General features: G+C 38.9%; 1 protein-coding gene across 1 annotated transcript in view; it reads right to left on the bottom strand.

The window, feature by feature from the left end:
* Positions 1-8,945: 8,945 nt before the first annotated feature.
* pipox (pipecolic acid oxidase) overlaps positions 8,946-16,701 on the bottom strand; it is a 46,316-nt gene continuing 38,560 nt past the window's right edge. Inside the window, exon 8 of the mRNA XM_076735677.1 lies at positions 8,946-9,031. Coding sequence (XP_076591792.1) covers positions 9,018-9,031 — 14 coding nt within the window. The 3' untranslated portion in view covers positions 8,946-9,017. The remainder of the gene's footprint in view (positions 9,032-16,701) is intronic.

Below are 16,701 nucleotides of genomic sequence, written 5' to 3'. Positions count from 1 at the left end.
AGCCTAGGCATAAAGCAGGAGGTTACTGGGGCACCAGCTGCTTATGTCGCCTCACAAAAGTAGCCAGAGGCAGCACATTTATGTTTAGACCTGTTCCTGTGATGAACAACATGATGTTATAGAATCATGATTTATGCTTATTATACAGAAGCAAGTATACAGTATTTTTCCTCCAATAGGTCATTCCTAAAACATAATTATTTCATTAGATTATAAAAAACAAGCAGTGATGATGCGGCTTTCTGTGTTAACTATTCTCCCAATCAAGAGCAAAAAAGGTAAACAATACAATGTCCAAATATTGTGATCTTTAAATTATATCACTATGAATGAAGGACACCCTGAGGTCCAACACTCTCCTTTAAATCCGTCAGTTGCTTTCTAAAGCAGAGTGTGTTTCCTACACACAGACTCTCATACTTGAAGGCCATGTGTTCACTGTTAATCCTCAAACATTCAGTGTTAAGCAGCCCTTTCATAACATAATCATCTGCTCTGCGTGTGTGTGTGTGTGTGTGTGTGTGTGTGTCTCTGTACAGACTTTCATTAAGTGCTCAAAGTGCTCTTGAAGGACATCAAAGTGACACCTAAGATGTAATCTCTTTCTGCTGATCAATATTCAATCTAATATTTTGATATGTTCGAGGACTGTGCTCTGCATTCTGTCCTTCATTCAACTTCTGACTTTGAGAGCAAAGTCCTTCGTGTTACTTAATCAGATATTTTGTGCATCAGAGGCACATTGTTACACTTTAACTGCATCAGAAAATTTTAAACAATACTAATCGAGGAACATTTTTCCAACTGCACAATATTGACTTGTCACACCAGCTGCATAATGACACACGGCTGCCTGGATTCAGTCTGCCTCAATAATTGTTACACTCTTGATGAGAGTTTCTATTTTGTCTTCAAACTAGACTTTTTAAAAAAGCATCTTTGAGTGTCACCTGTTTGACAGACATCAGACAGTATTTCTGCACAGTGAGTGCTCCAGAAGACCTTGATAGTGGTCACTTGCTATGATAACTTGGACATCTGTGTCACAACATATAACACTACAACAAGAGTGGCACAAACTGATACCTGTCTGTTAAAATGGAGGGATAAGCCATTTATACAGTCGTCACACACACTCTTCACTGCGATGAATTAACTCAGTTGCTCTAACTTTAATGTATGTGTGTATTACAATACAAATGGAATATGAAAGATCTTGAAACAGCACAAAGATATCAGAAACTTAAAGGAACATTGCATTTGTTCAGCTTTATACAGTATGTCCCACATCATACAGAATAACGAATAATCATGCCATCATAGAGAAGGCAAAACAGTGTGTGTGTGTGTGTGTGTGTGTGTGTGTGTGTGTGTGTGTGTTTGTGTTACTCTATGTTCAGATGCTTGCATTAACAGGGGAGTTGGGAACATCAATATTGACATTTTCTTTCAACAAAAAACATGCCAAATATGAAGAGGAGATCAACAATCATGTCAAAGCATAAATTAGACATTCCCTCCTGTGCATAAATCTCTACTACAGTATCATAAGAAGCAGTGGCACATGTGAATAAGAATTATATGCTGATGAGAAGTGGTAAATGACACTGGAACATGAATGACATTCCGTTTGTAAGAGCCTCAAGCCATTAAAATGGCAGCAGCATCAAAAAGCAAGTGACATTCTACCGCCACTCAGTCCTCAGTGTCATACTGTACTGTCAGTCGCTTTTCAATCTCAAAAAGAGATCTCATTTTCACTCCTGCTGGATTTTTAAATAAATGATTTGCTAATATGATAATCATGTCAGCTACTAAAGGTCCGGTGCTATGTCATCCATGTTGTATGTCATTGTTGTGTTTTCAGCCATGGCTGTAAGCAAGATTAGAGTAAATTAGTGTAAAGCTGTAAATTCAAAGTGAACTCCTAAAATCTCTACATAATCAGAGACAATATTGAGCCCAGGACATCTGTCCTGACTGAGCAGCAGCACGGTTCTTAGCTTGTTTCTCTGTCCCTAATTGGACAGAAAAATCGATTTATTCAGTTTTGATATTAATAATAATTTTGAAAACACCACCAAGACACAGAAATGTAATCCCGAATTGAGACTGTCAAAAAGAATGTCTTTACTTTGTATCTTGAGAAAGAAATTAAGACTTTAGGAATTTTCACAACAGTCTGAGAATTGCTGTAAAGGCATCTAGTAGCTAGCAGATAACATGAAGCTTTAAGGCAGTTCATTACTTTCAGCTTGGTTCAGACCTGGCATGTACTATTTATCACTAATTTATTGTTTTTGTATCACATTGACATTACAACACATTCATACTAGGCTACTGTTGAGTGCTTTACTGCGCCATATGGTAATTAGCAGTAGCTGCAGCAGTAGGTGGGCTTGTGCGCAGTAAACTATACAGAGAGGTGATAAAAATCAATGCAAAAAAATTCATAAATAACAGGGGAAAAAAACTCCAGGCCTCTATTGGAAACAAGTTAATCTAAACGCACCGGCATCTGGATAAGTAATTAAAATAAATACTATCTTCTTCATTCATATACACACACACACACACACACACACACACACACACACGAATGAATTGAACATCAATTACCAGCAAATAGTAAAGAAATTATCCTCTCTAACTTTTCATATTTGAGAAGATGTGTAGCGGATGGAAGGTCAGTCTCATGCAGTTTGCTCTTCACGGGTCGGATGCATTTTGCTCTTCATCTGCAGCTCCCTGCCTGCAGTGTAGTCCCACTGACAAGCAAAAGCCAGCAGGAAGTAACCTGAGGCGAGGTCAGATCATCTGTGGAGCTGGTAAGTGATAGTGAATTTTCTCTCACTGTGGCTCTTCTATAGGGCAACATCCCCAAACAGCAGGCAGGTGGCTGCTCAGCTTCGCCTCTCCTACGGCATACAGCAGCTCAGAGGCACAGGATGTCAAAAGTTGCCGTGCTGCCTCAGCACTTCCAGGATGGAGAAATGGCAATTTCAGGCAATTCTCTTGGGCCTTTATACATTATATTTCACTCCTGTCTGGAATAAAATGAAAAAAAAAAAAAAAAAAAACCCTCCCTTAAACAGCCACAGCCTTGCTCTGTTGAAACTGTTGAAATACTTTAGAAATGAAACATAAATTATTCCAATCCATCCTATTCCTCTTGTTCCCCTGGCCTGTTTTCCTAGAAAACCCTCTCCCACTGGTGAAAGATAGCAGATTAATGTTTGCAACCTTTGTACCTTCTTAATCAAAACTACTCGAGGCCAGTCAATATTCATGAGCTGAATGATGGAAATTGGCCTTTCAGCCACTATAGCACGTCTCTGCTGCCAGGGAGGGAGAGGCGAGAACAGAAAGACTGAGCTGATGGAAGAATGGAGCAATGGTGGGAAAACGAGCATACCTTTTCCCCTGAGAGAGACAGTCACAAGAAGATGCTGTAAAAACATGCAATGCTTCAATGTTTTCTCCTGGCTGCCTCGCAACAGAGCTCATTACCCTTCCAAATGTGGCTGCTGTTTCTTTCTTTACCCTGAGGGCTCCATGGCTGACAGTCCATCTTGTTTTTTGGCTGACTTGCAGTCATTGCCTCTGACCTTGTGTCAAGCAAACGGCTGACAGCTCCTCTTAACAGTCATCTGCTTTGGAGGGCAAGGTGCTCGAAAGGGGTTCTTTTTCAATAACAGCAAGAGAAACCAGACCCACCTGAAGGCCTGAGGTCACCACCTGCAACAGGCAGGGAACCCTGAATGATGCTCTGGGCTCAGAGCTATTGTCAATGGGCCTAAAACATCAAGTGGTACTCCTGCTACCTACCAGGAAGTGGAGAGTTGTTGTAATTCTTCCTTCTGGTGTGATTGAAAATACCTTCTCATTATTTATTTCATGTATGGTGGGTTATTGAGTCTTCTCTGCTAGTGCACCATTTAGTTTTAGATGTATGGAAGCCAAAAGTGGCCATGATTGCCTGTTATTTTTAATTAGCTCTGTTTTTTCAAAATAGTGACTTTATTATATTGAGATACCAATCTTATTTTTGTGATTATGACTTAACTATCAAATTATATCAAAATGACAGTTATATTTTTGTGTGTCTTATATTCCTATTTAAGATAATCATCTAGGGCTGTAACAAACAGTTATTTTCATTATTGATTAATCTACTGAATGTTATGTGTGTAATCATCCACAGTTACATTAATCAATCAATCAATCAATCAATCAATCAATCAGACTTTATTTTTATAGCACTTTTCAGGCAAAGCAATGTGACAAAAAAAGTGATTTACATACAAAACACACAAACAAAAAAGAAAACATTCCCTCCCTGACGCCCCAACACATCCATTCCCCGCACGCCTCCCCGATCCATGCACAGTCAGTAAATGACTGTTATAATAATACTGACTCAATAAAAACAGGAAATGAATGAATCTGCAATGATGAAACACCAAAGGTAGTATAAAAATGTAAAAATGTGTAATAACAGAAAAAATAAATAAAACATATAATAAAAGATTCATAAAATATAATATATAAATAATTAAAATGAATTCACTATAAATAATTACAGTAAAACCAGAAGTGTAAAGTGGGATATTAAAAGGAAGTTATAGATAAAAATAAAATAGTAAAACAACTAAGAGGAGATGTGATGATGTAAAATTGGACATAAAAAAAGTTATGAAGAGGGAAACAATGGAGAGAATAAAATTTAATAAAAAGGATAGTCCAAGTAAAACAAATGAATAAAGGAAAGAGAAATAAACAAAATTACTAAGGTTCACTGAAAAACCAGATTTAAAAGGTTTTAAGTTTGCTTAAACAGCACAACATGACAACAGGGCAACTCTTTTTTTGTTTGTTTCAAGTATGATAATATTCAGATATATAAAATTATTACACTGCTTCACTTACATAGATAATCTTCCACCCAGAAGCACCTAGAAATGAACACGCTCATCAAGGCTAATAATAAAGGAGACTGGAAACAGATTAAATGTTTCATTTGCTGATAGGTGTTCCAAATCAGTGGCATACATCAGGTGCAAATCAGCACAAAAGGCAAATACCAACAATAAAATCAATGTTTCCCAAGAAACAACAAACTTGGATAGAGCAGAATTGAATTGAATGTTGGTGTTTTATTTATAGGTTCACACATTTTAATGTAGCTGAATTTCATCAAATGAACTGTCTGTTCTATAATTGTTCATTATAATGCTAGTGACATGGGTTTGTAACCATGAAGCTTGAACACATATTTTTCATGTTAATGGAAATTTCAAACCTGACATCCTTAAGACTTAGACTAAGACATCTTATAAAATATACAGGATGAGTACATTTTTATTTGTAGATTTAAAATTACCCCAGGTTTCTAAACCTAATTTTAAAATGACTGACTCAGGGCTGTAAATCCTGTTGAGTATCCAGTGAGAATCCAGACAATGAAAAACTTCTCCTCCACTGCTGTAAAAGATTTAAATACAATTTTTGCTGTCAAAACAATCCATCAAAAAAGTTGAGATCCCCACTGCCCTGTCACACATAAGAACTGTGAGTAAAGGGACTTTTATCATCTAGTCCTAGTATGGTAACATCATGCACATGGGTTTTTGTCATATATCAAGTTGTTATAATGATTATTGTAAGCTGCTGTTACTGTTATTAATGATGACATGTAATCATAAGGAATAAGAATAGTTAAGAATTGAAATATGATCAAGTATAAAATGTTTAAAGTGTTTCTGACTGAGCTTAAGATAATGAAAAACAACTAATGACCAGGGTGTGGTACCAAATGAGTCATGTATTTTTCCACTGGAGAGAAGACACATCAAAAGAGGAAGTCACTCGGGCAGTGATTTGAGGTCTGCACCAAAACACCAAGGCCTGGTGCAAATAAGCAAAAAAGAACATACACACATAAAGTTACACACACACACACACACACACACACACACACACACACACACACACATTTGGCAATTTGATATGAAAAATGGTGTATAGTGATGTATGTAATGGAGAGAAGGCATTCGGAGAAAAAAGTATAAAAGAGCAAACAAAGGAGAAAACATTGTTCTTCTACCTTTGTCTCTCTAACCTCAAGCCATCTCTAGAGGAGTATGTGAGAAGCCTAACATCGCAAAGAAGGACGCAGAAAATTCTGCGGTCAACTCAAGAGGACAGAGCACAGGAGGATTAACCACTTTCCAACTGTCTCTGGATTACAATTGGAGTCCAAGTTCTTCTTCACTCACTCTGCTACATCAAGGATGGGACTATAAGAAGACTTAGAGACTTTGGATGGAGTCATGAGTTTTCTTCAAGTCTCCATTCCTCAGCAGGAAGGGAAAGGTTGTACTGGCCAGAAGACCAATCTCTCTCCCTCACTCCATTTTAGAAGCATATATACTATTTGTTGATTTTTAAATTGATTGACTTTTTATTATCCTAGATAATGGAGAAATTTAGATCAGATTGAGCTGTCTGCTTCCCTTTGCTTAATATATATTGTATTTTTAATGCAAATAAATGATCAAAATGAAATAATAAGACTTTCCTTTAATAATGGTAATAGTATAATGGTAGTAAAATGTGGTTAACTGTGTTATAAACATCTTAAAGGTTTTTCAAGACTACTTTAGTCTCAAAGATATTAACTGGGTCATATTAGCCTCTAAGTTTTGTCCTAGCACCAAACCAAGAGCCTAGATCATTTAGAGGGGAGCTGCCATTAACGGGCATGGCTTGTAACTGTTCCTGACTCAGGGGCTGTTCATTCAGGTGCAGTGTCAGGGGACGCAGGGTAGGTGCCCAGACATGGGCAGTTAGAAGCTAGGCATGTCTCCTCACCACCAGCTTAAACAGTCCTTTCACTAACAAAGATCATGCCACAGAGATACAAATTAACAGTCTTTTAATATGTCTTGGGATGAAGCAGAGTGGGGATGATGAAGAAGGTTGTGCTAGTATGTGGGCATGAAAGGAGGGATGAAATAACGAGAGTCGAGAGGTGAACTGATGAAGGGATGAGGGTCGAGGGGTGAAGGGATGAAGGGGTGGAGGGGTGAGGGATGAAGGGATGATGGTCAAGGGATGAGGGATAAAGGGATGAGGGGATGAAGAGATGAGAGATGAAGAAGTGAAGGGTTTAAGAGGATGAAGGGGGAAGGGGAAGGAAAGAGGGAATGAAGGAAAGGATGGTAGACTCTTGGATGAATGGGGTGTGATGTTCGATCGGTGTTGACTGTTGGTTTGGTGACGAGAGGGAACCAGGGAAGGTAGAGACTCAGGGTGCGGCAGCTTCTGATGTTCTTGGGTTTCAGTTAAGCCCCCGGTGGTTCATGTAATGAGATGGGAGACAAGAGAGAGAGAAAGAAGAGAGTAGAAGGGGGTTTTGGGGGGGAGTGGTGCAGAAAATGAGTTGAAGGGGAAATGCTTTGGGTGTGTTTCTTGTTCCTGAACTTAGTTATTAAACTTCATCAGTTGTAATCTATTAGGGTAAAACTCTGTAGGTTTGAAGATCGGACCCTTTTAACAAGGCTGTCGCTGTAGCTGTAGAAAACACACTGACGCACTGACCAGATTTGAGGCTTGCTTCATCCCTCATCAAGAGTACACAGATACACACACACACACTCATCGCCTCATTTCATTAGTGTGTTTGGCTTGTTTGGGTTCGGGTTTGATTTTTGACTAACTCCTTCATGTCAAAGGCAAAATCGAAGTTCCCTCCTTTAATTTTTCCTAATGCTTACTCTTCATTCATTAATTTGCTATCCTGTGAACCTCTCCAGTGCTCATACTTAAAATAAGATTTGTCTTTACTTTCAAGTGTTTTTTATAGTGTTTATTTGGTGCCCTGTGGGCTCTTGGATTCAGTATTGTCTCTGGGACACAGCTGGAGATCTGTTGTATGGAGGTCCAGGTCAGCAGAGACTCAGTAACAGCAGCGTGCATACAGAGCCCTGCAGTGAATGGTATTGATCAGGAGGACAGGAGAAGCGGAGCCTGGAGGGCTGGTAAAGGCTGACCTCATGCCACGGCTCATCTCTGGGGTTGTGTAGGAGTGTTTGGAAAAGGCCTGTTACAGCTCTGTCCTCAGAAGGTCACTGTTAGCTCTCCATATCACTGGAGAGTTATTCACACATGTAACTGCCCAACCAATGGTGTATATATTTAGAGCTTTGCCTATACATTGCTAAATGTGCTAAGAAACATTTTAACTGGACCTATAGCCTTTTTCTGGTTTTCAAGGCACTTAAACACAAACTGAGAAGAAAAAAGTCCTGAGGACGGCAGTAGTGCATCATTCTTAGCTGAAGTTTAATTTGAACCCGAAATCTATATCAAAGTAGAAATCACATTGATTTTGCACGAGAAGGTAAGGGCAGCTGGTAAAGGTGTTGCTGCTCTGACTAAATTTGGAATGAAACCAGAGATCTACATGTTTGTCTGTGGCAAAAGTATTGTGGAAGGTGAACTTTTTCCCCCTGGAAAAAATGAAAACTAAGCCAGGACAGCATTATTATACTGGCTTTCACTTGGGGTCGGAGTGGATTGAACATTCTAAAGTTCTTTTTTAACTCTTGCCCAAGCTCCACTCAACGCCTTGTAGCACATAAAAATTTAAATAATGTTAAGAGCAGTTTGAAATTACTTAACGAGGCTGGTGAAATCATCCCTCACTTTGTGTCTAATCATTGAGACAAACTTCTGCCTGTGACTTTCAACAGTCTTGACATTTCCTGTCTGCTTGGGAGAACTGAACATCTAAGTGCTGACATCTCTACCAATAAACAGGCTATGGCTGTGCAGACAAATGACTGCGAGGATCTCTGTACGGTACAGTGGATATAAACCAATGCTTATGTGTGATTGGCCAACCTCGGTTGGGAAGAGATGCTGTGCCCATTCCCTAGATTGATGAGAAGGCTTTGATTGGGGTTGTGGAGAATGTAAGGCAGGTGTATGGAGTCTCTCCTCTGGATATGAGGTCAGCGGAAGCAGCCTTGAATGTATGGAAGCAAATAAGGGTCATTAATATTTTGAGTTTGTGACATGATGTTCACAAATAATTTCACAGCGTGCAGCTTTTGTTTGCATGTGGAAAAATTGCACGCACATATCTGAATGTGTGAATTTGAAGAAGAAATAAATAAATCTGAAATTCAAGTTAGTGAATGTGGAATAACATTTTGCAGATGCAGAAATATTTTGTGCATGTGTGAACACTTTTTGTGCACAGATATAATTTACACACATCATAAACTTTTGTAGCTGCAAAAATATTTTGTGTATTGGCTGACTAACAAATTACCATGTTGCCCACTGGCTACCCAATCGGCATTTCCCACTGACCATCCAATTAGAAGAAGTGAAACAATCCAATCAGCAGGCAAAATGTTCCAGTGTGTTCATGCTGGTTACTTCCTCCATCTGGAGCATGCTGGAATAAACATGGAGCAGCAGCATGCTCTTGTGGGACACAGTTGGGTTAATTAAATGTGTTGACATGGAACCTGCCGGTAAAATTTTAATGAACTCGACATATCAAGACAGCTGTGTGTTCACACCAAAGGTATTTTGTTTGCATATTTAGCTTATGTGGTCGCTGCTAATGGTTCAGCTAGCTACAGTCTTTTGGCTAACGATTCTTGCTGTGCTGTTTGAACAAGTAAGGCTAATCCTTAATAGGTGCTTCATGTATATGTGTCTGTGTCTGTGTGTGTGTGTGTGTGTGTGTGTGTGTGAGTGTGTGTGTGTGTATGTACTGTGTATATATATATATATATATATATACATACAGTGCCAGTCGAAAGTTTGGACACACCTTCTCATTCAATAGTTTTCTTTATTTTTTTTTCTTATCTTCATTGTAGATTAATACTGAAGACATCCAAACTATGAAGGAACACATATGGAATTATGTAGTAAAAAAAAAAAAAAAAAAAAAAAAAGTGTTAAACAAACCAGAATATGTTCTATATTTTCGATTCTTCAAGGTAGACACTATTTGCTTTGATGACATCTTTGCATAGTCTTGGCATTCTCTCAGTCAACTTCATGAGGTAGTCACCTGGGATGGTTTTCCAACAGTCTTGAAGGAGTTCCCAGAGGTGCTGAGCATTTGTTAGCTGCTTGCCTTCACTCTGCGGTCCAACTCATCCCAAACCATCTCAATTGGGTTTAAGTAAGGTGATTGTGGAGGCCAGGTCATCTGACACAGCATCGCTTTCTTGGTCAAATAGCCCTTATATTGCCTGGAGGTGTGTTTGGGGTCATTGTCCTGTTGAAAGACAAATGATGGTCCCACTAAGTGCAAACCAGATGCATGTCGCTGCAGAATGCTGCAGAATGTGCCTTGAATTTTGAATAAGTCACCAGCAAACCACACCACCACACCTCCTCTTCCATACTTCACGGTGGGAACCACACATGTAGAAACCATCCGCTCAGCTTTTCTGTGTCTCAAAAAGACATGGCAGGTAGAGCCAAAAATCTCAATTTGGGACTCATCAGACCAAAGGACAGATTTCCACTGGTCTAATGTCCATTCCTTGTGCTTCTTTGCCCAAGCAATTCTCTTCTTCTTGTTGTTCTTCCCCAGAAGTAGCTTCTTTGCAGCAATTCGACGATGAAGGCCTGATTCACTCAGTCTCCTCTTAACAGTTTATGTTGAGATGTGTCTGCTACTTGAACTCTGTGAAGCATTTATGTGTGCTCTAATCTGAGGTGTGTGTATATGTGTATACACACATATATACACACACCTCAGATTAGAGCACACACACACACATATGTATGTGTGTGTATACACACACACACACACACATATATACGTATATACACACACACAGACACACACACATACATACATACATATATAAGCAATTAGACAACACACGCACACACATATATATACATTTTATGCATTTTTTTTATTTTTATTTTTTGGCTCAATTCTATCACCATTTCCATTTACCAATAGGCAACATGGTAAAGCAGTAAAATACAGCTCATCTCTAAAAATTTTATTTATTTAATTGTCTTTGAATGCAGCCTCTCCATGCCAACTTGGACAGCTGACAAAGTTGTGAAATCCCTGCAGACGTGATGATCAGAGTTGTGAAAGGGAGTGTATCTGAAGTCTTCAACATCAGATTTCAATAGAGTGTTTCACAGACTGGAGGCTTAAACAGAAAAGGCCCAGTCAACTTTAATCACTAGCTGGGATGTAGAAACAAACAAAGAGCTGCATCCACTGATCTCAAAGAACGCCTGGACACATAGGGAGTCAATAAATTCTTCATATGATTTTGTGCAAGACCATTTAATGAAGCAATGTGTTCATACTGTATTTCTTGGAACCTGTTAAAATTTGGGTCGCAGCGTGTTGGAGTTGGTGAAGGAAGCTCTGGCTGATAGCAGCATAGACAGCATGACACTAGGCGAGAAAGAATAAAAGCATGTATAACTTTATGTAAATCGGATGGAGATTAAAAAACAGATCTGAATTTAGAGATTTTTTTGAAAGATGCGTGAATGAACAACATTGAAAGACGCATGAATGAACAACAAAGAAATGCATGTGGTGACTCTAAAACAGTGGTCAGGAACATAGAGACAAGCCATTTGTGTTTTGTTTTTTTTGTTTTTTTTTTCAAGAAATCGTATACATCCTGCCCTGAAAATAAACATTTCTAAATCACTAACACAATCATTCATTATTAAATGATTTCCACTACACTGGTTAAATTCTTCTTTTGTTGACCTTGACAAGAACACTAAACTGGATTTTCAGTTTTCAGGTGTTAATTTACCAGTGAAAGAAGTCAGCATCTTTTTTCTTCCCTGCAATTTACAATACAATAAAATCAAATCAAAAACATTTAATAGTAATTGTTACGTTTGTTTTCATTATTCTGTTTGTCTATCAACAAAAGCATTCAAGGCAACAGCGTCACAAATATTCCTTAGTGTTGCATAATCCATTGTTGCCTTTGACAGACACTGTCATTCTGCTATAGCCAGATAACAGGGCATATTATTACTCCGTAATGTCGCAACGTGCCTTGCTAAATTTCTGTCCCTGAGTGTTAAGAACAGAACATGAACATAAAAGGATTTTTTTTTTAAATTGCAGCTAAATATGAACATTTTTATGACTCTTTAAAAGAAAGTATCACATGAAAGGGGAAAAAAGTCTCTTCAATGAAAATAGGTTCTGTGACGCCTGCACTAAAAACAATACATTGGATGGATTAAGATTAAACTTTGTTTATCGCCCAAAGGGGAAATTTGGGAAAGTACATGTCAGAAGTTGGATTTGAACCCATGCCTCCATTCAGAGACCAGAAGTCCCACTCTTGGGAAGGATCAACCTTCAGTCTGGTGCCTTAGACCACTCAGCCATCCTGTCAACTAGATTTGGGTAGATTACAACGTCAAGCAAATTGGGATCACTAAACCAGAGACTCAGAAATTTGGTGTTTTGCACTTTGTGGATCTTTGCCTGAATGTGACTGTTTGGCGTTTGGTCCATCAAAAGAGACTTTGGTATTACTTTTCTGTTTTTGCAAAGCCCTGAATTAAAGTTGCTACAAGCAACTTTAATTTCATACCTGTGTTCTGGTGGGACTGCAACTGGGTCCTAAACAAACCTGTCACACACTCATGCTTTTCCACTTTATCTTGACATTGTCAGGAGGGCTGACAGGGCTCTGGGTCTTCCCCACTTCCTTGTTTGGTGTGAATAGTTACTCCATGCATCAGTGCATGGGTCAAAATCTTCCTGAATTTGGGACAAAAAGACACACTAAGCACAGAAAATGTGTGTACAATTTGATGGATCGAGCAGGGTGTCCTCCTCTAGACTGTGGAGCAGATCATGACAAATAATAAATCTGTAACCCATATCACACCTTTAGGTTGCACCAAAACCTGTAATTTGAAAAATAAAAATAAAAATGTAATCAGTGTAAGGATCCATTAGATCTGTCTGCTCCTAGTGTTCTCTGTTTCCCTTTTCCCTAGTGTTATGTGTTTGTCTGTCTGTTCCCCTGTCTGTCTCTGCGGGTGTTTCCCTGCACCCAGCTGACTCTGCCTCTCCGGCAGCGCACCTGGAGCGCATGAGCCTGATTAGGGCTGATTACTTAAGGAAGACACTGAGCTTGGGTGGTCACCGGATTATCCCGATCTCTCCTATGAGTTTTCCAGAGCCGTGCCCATGCCTACCAGCCACGTTCAGCCTTTGCCCAGCCTCAACCTCCCACGTGGGGAATTCTTTATTCCACTCGTTGAGTGCACCTTTTGTTAGTTTGTTTCCACTCCTTATGAGTGCGCCTTGTGTTGATTGCTGTGTTGATAAATTAGTTTTGTTTTGTACTCTTGTCTCCTGGTCAGTGCATTGAGTCCAGTTACTTCTAAATTTAGGCCAAGAATAACAGTCAGTAACTGAATGGATTTTTTTCCCCATCCCTGCTAACATTAATAGGAGCATTAATCTCAGCAACAACCTTTAACACCGTAATTAATGGCAGCACCAGCAAAACTTTTTTAACCAAACAAAACCTTATGACAGGAGCTACAAGTACACACTCACGTGACCTTTGACTATGACCACTTTTCCCTGAGATGAAGTTTCCCCTGCCATAGCCACGGACTTCAAACATACAGCTATGTTGGGTAACGTCCACATGTTGTACACATGCTCGGTGCCCTCTGACCATTGACATGTGAAACCATACAGATGCTGGTTAAGCAATTTGCCAATAAAAGTGAAAGTTAAATCTAACTGTACACTTTCAACTGGCTGTATCTCCAGTTTTCTAATTACAGGCAGAGCCATCTAACAGGCGTCACTATTGGCTGCTGGCTAATTCCCTAGGGAACCAACAGTTGTTTTTCAGTATGAGACTGAAACATTCTTTAAGGGCATATCACTGGAAAGACCTACACACAATACTGGGAATATGTAATTGGGTGAACAATTACTTTTTTTCATTACCAAACATGTGAAGTCATAAACGATGAACTGACAACTGAATTTCCATACTGCACTCTCTTAATTTAGTGGAAATTTAACAAACAAAGGTTATAAAATAAGTTGGTAAGGCCAAGATGATCAATTTAACCTATAATTTGTGTATATTCATCAAAAAACGGAAAGCTATTTCCATCAGTGTCATCACTGATGAAGTGCTGTCTCTGAAATGACAAATGGGGGGGGGCAAAGTCGACCTGGGCCTTTGCTTAATAGGCACTGGATCAGGTTTGGTTTAGTGCAAATGAATCAGAGGGTGTGCTGGGAAATTAAGACTTTCTTTCATTCAGGTCAAACAACCAGGATACTGCTATTGTGCATATTGGCTCATTGGAAAGGCTCTGCTAAACTAAATGGAACAAAGTTTTAATTAATTCTGTGAATTGAACCTCTGTTTACATGCTATTTCATGTCAATGACTGTCCGTAGGCTAGACTAATAACTATGGTCTTTTAAGTATTTCAAGTTTGCACCAAATACATCAAATTAAGTGCTCTTTGTATTCAGTTTCATGTATATAAAATGTAAATATCATATGCATGTATATAAGTCACAGCATCTCATATGTAGATAGCATTAATTAGCGTTAATTAGGGAAAGGCTTGTTATGGCTTGGGTTCATGGCTGGCATTGTTTCCTGACGCTCAAATCTGCACTAGTTTTGATAAATGAGGCCCTTTGTGAATAATAGGTTTCTACTCTTATGTGTTAAGTTTTTGTGCAATATCTGTGCTGTAGAATTAGTCTGCAAAAGGAATCTCTTTAAAATGCAGTTTAAAATGAGAAAAGTGATTAATTTAACACCCTCTGAAAACGAGGAGCACTACCGTTATCATAATGTTACACCTGAATTTTTTGGTCTGCAGCTGGAGAGTGATTAAAGTTAGGGGTAAAAAAATAAAAAAAAATGCCATGTTTAAGCAGTAACAAGTAACAAGCATGACTTATGCCTTTTAATTAAACATACTCCTCCTTCAGAGTGCTCACTTGATTGTCTTAAAAGGTTTTGTGTCTGTGTCAGCGATGTTATTGAACTATCAAGCCTAGACTGCAGTTGGCTGAGAACATGCCTTCTCACTAGCATCTGACAAAGAGCCCCCCCCCCCCCCCCATGGCACCCCAGGCCATACTAACTTATTGAACACATACATCACGCTACGCTCTGCATTGACTGGAGCTGCTTTTCTTTGCTGCGGTGTCAGACAGCAGTGATGAAGATGATGCTACTAACTGCTGGCTTTCAGTGTTTGGATCAGTCTGCCTTGAGCAGAACCCAGTCATAGCAAGAGTCAGTTTTGAAAAGAGCTGCTCACAGTAGTAGGTCATAGCCTTGTAAGGCAAGGCAAGGCAAATTTATTTGTATAGCACAATTCATACACCAGGCAATTCAAAGTGCTTTACAGAAGCATAAAATACATTAAAATCATACATTTCAAAGAAAGAAAGAAAGAAAGAGATTAGAAGAGAATAGAAATAAAATAAAATACAATTAAAGGAACATTAAAAACAGAAGCCAGTAAAAGACAATAATCTAGCATTTAAAATGATTACTTTAAGTAAAAGCTGTAGCAAATAATAATGTTTTCAACCCTGATTTAAATGAGCTGACAGTTGGTGCAGACCTTAGGTGTGCAGGGAGAATGTTCCACAGGTGAGGAGCATAATAACTAAAAGCTGCTTCACTTTGTTTGGTTCTCATTCTGGGAACACACAATAGACCTGTCCCTGATGACATGAGAGGTCTGGATACTTCATATGGAGTTAATAACTCTAGAATATATTTCGGTCCTAGACCATTTAATGCTTTGTAGACCAACAGTAAGATTTTAAAGTCTATTCTTTGACTCACAGGAAGCCAATGTAGTGATCTGAGGACTGGTGTGATATGGTCCATTTTTCTGGTGTTTGTAAGGACTCGTGCAGCAGCATTTTGAATCAGCTGTAGTTGCCTAATTGATTTTTTGTTTAGGCCAGTAAAGACTCCATTGCAATAGTCCAACCTACTGAAAATAAATGCATGAACCAGTTTTTCCATGTCTTCTTTGGACAGACATCCCTTAATTCTGGTTATATTTTTCAGGTGGTAGTAGGCTGATTTGGTAATGAGCTTTAACTGGTTGTTAAAATTCAGGTCAGAATCAATAATTACACCAAGATTTCTGGCTTTATCTGTTGTTGTCAGTGACATGGAATTAAGGTGAGCACTGATCTTTGACCTTTCATTTTTGGGGCCAAATACAATCACTTCTGTCTTATCTGCATTAAGCTGAAGAAAATTCTGGCACATCCACTCATTGATTTGATGAATACACTCACTCAGTGAAAGTAAGGGACTGTAGTCATGTGATGACACAGAAATATAAAGTTGTGTATCATCTGCGTAAGTATGAAAAGAAATATTATGTTGCTCCATAATCTGAGCTAGGGGCAACATGTAGATATTGAAAAGAAGTGGTCCAAGAATGGACCCTCGTGGCACCCCACACATCATCTTTTGTCGTTCAGACACATGCTCACCAATTGACACAAAGTAGTCTCTATCTTGTAAATAAGATTTGAACCAGTGTAGTACAGTGCCAGTAAGTCCTACTCACTTTTCCGGTCTGTCAAGAAGGTAGATTTGATATTGGCCTGTA

This window comes from Chaetodon auriga, chromosome 7 (genome assembly GCF_051107435.1).
Source record: "Chaetodon auriga isolate fChaAug3 chromosome 7, fChaAug3.hap1, whole genome shotgun sequence".
In the NCBI taxonomy this organism is placed as follows: Eukaryota; Metazoa; Chordata; class Actinopteri; order Chaetodontiformes; family Chaetodontidae; genus Chaetodon; species Chaetodon auriga.
Note: the sequence above shows the minus strand (reverse complement) of the source record. Positions and strands in the feature narration are given on the sequence as shown.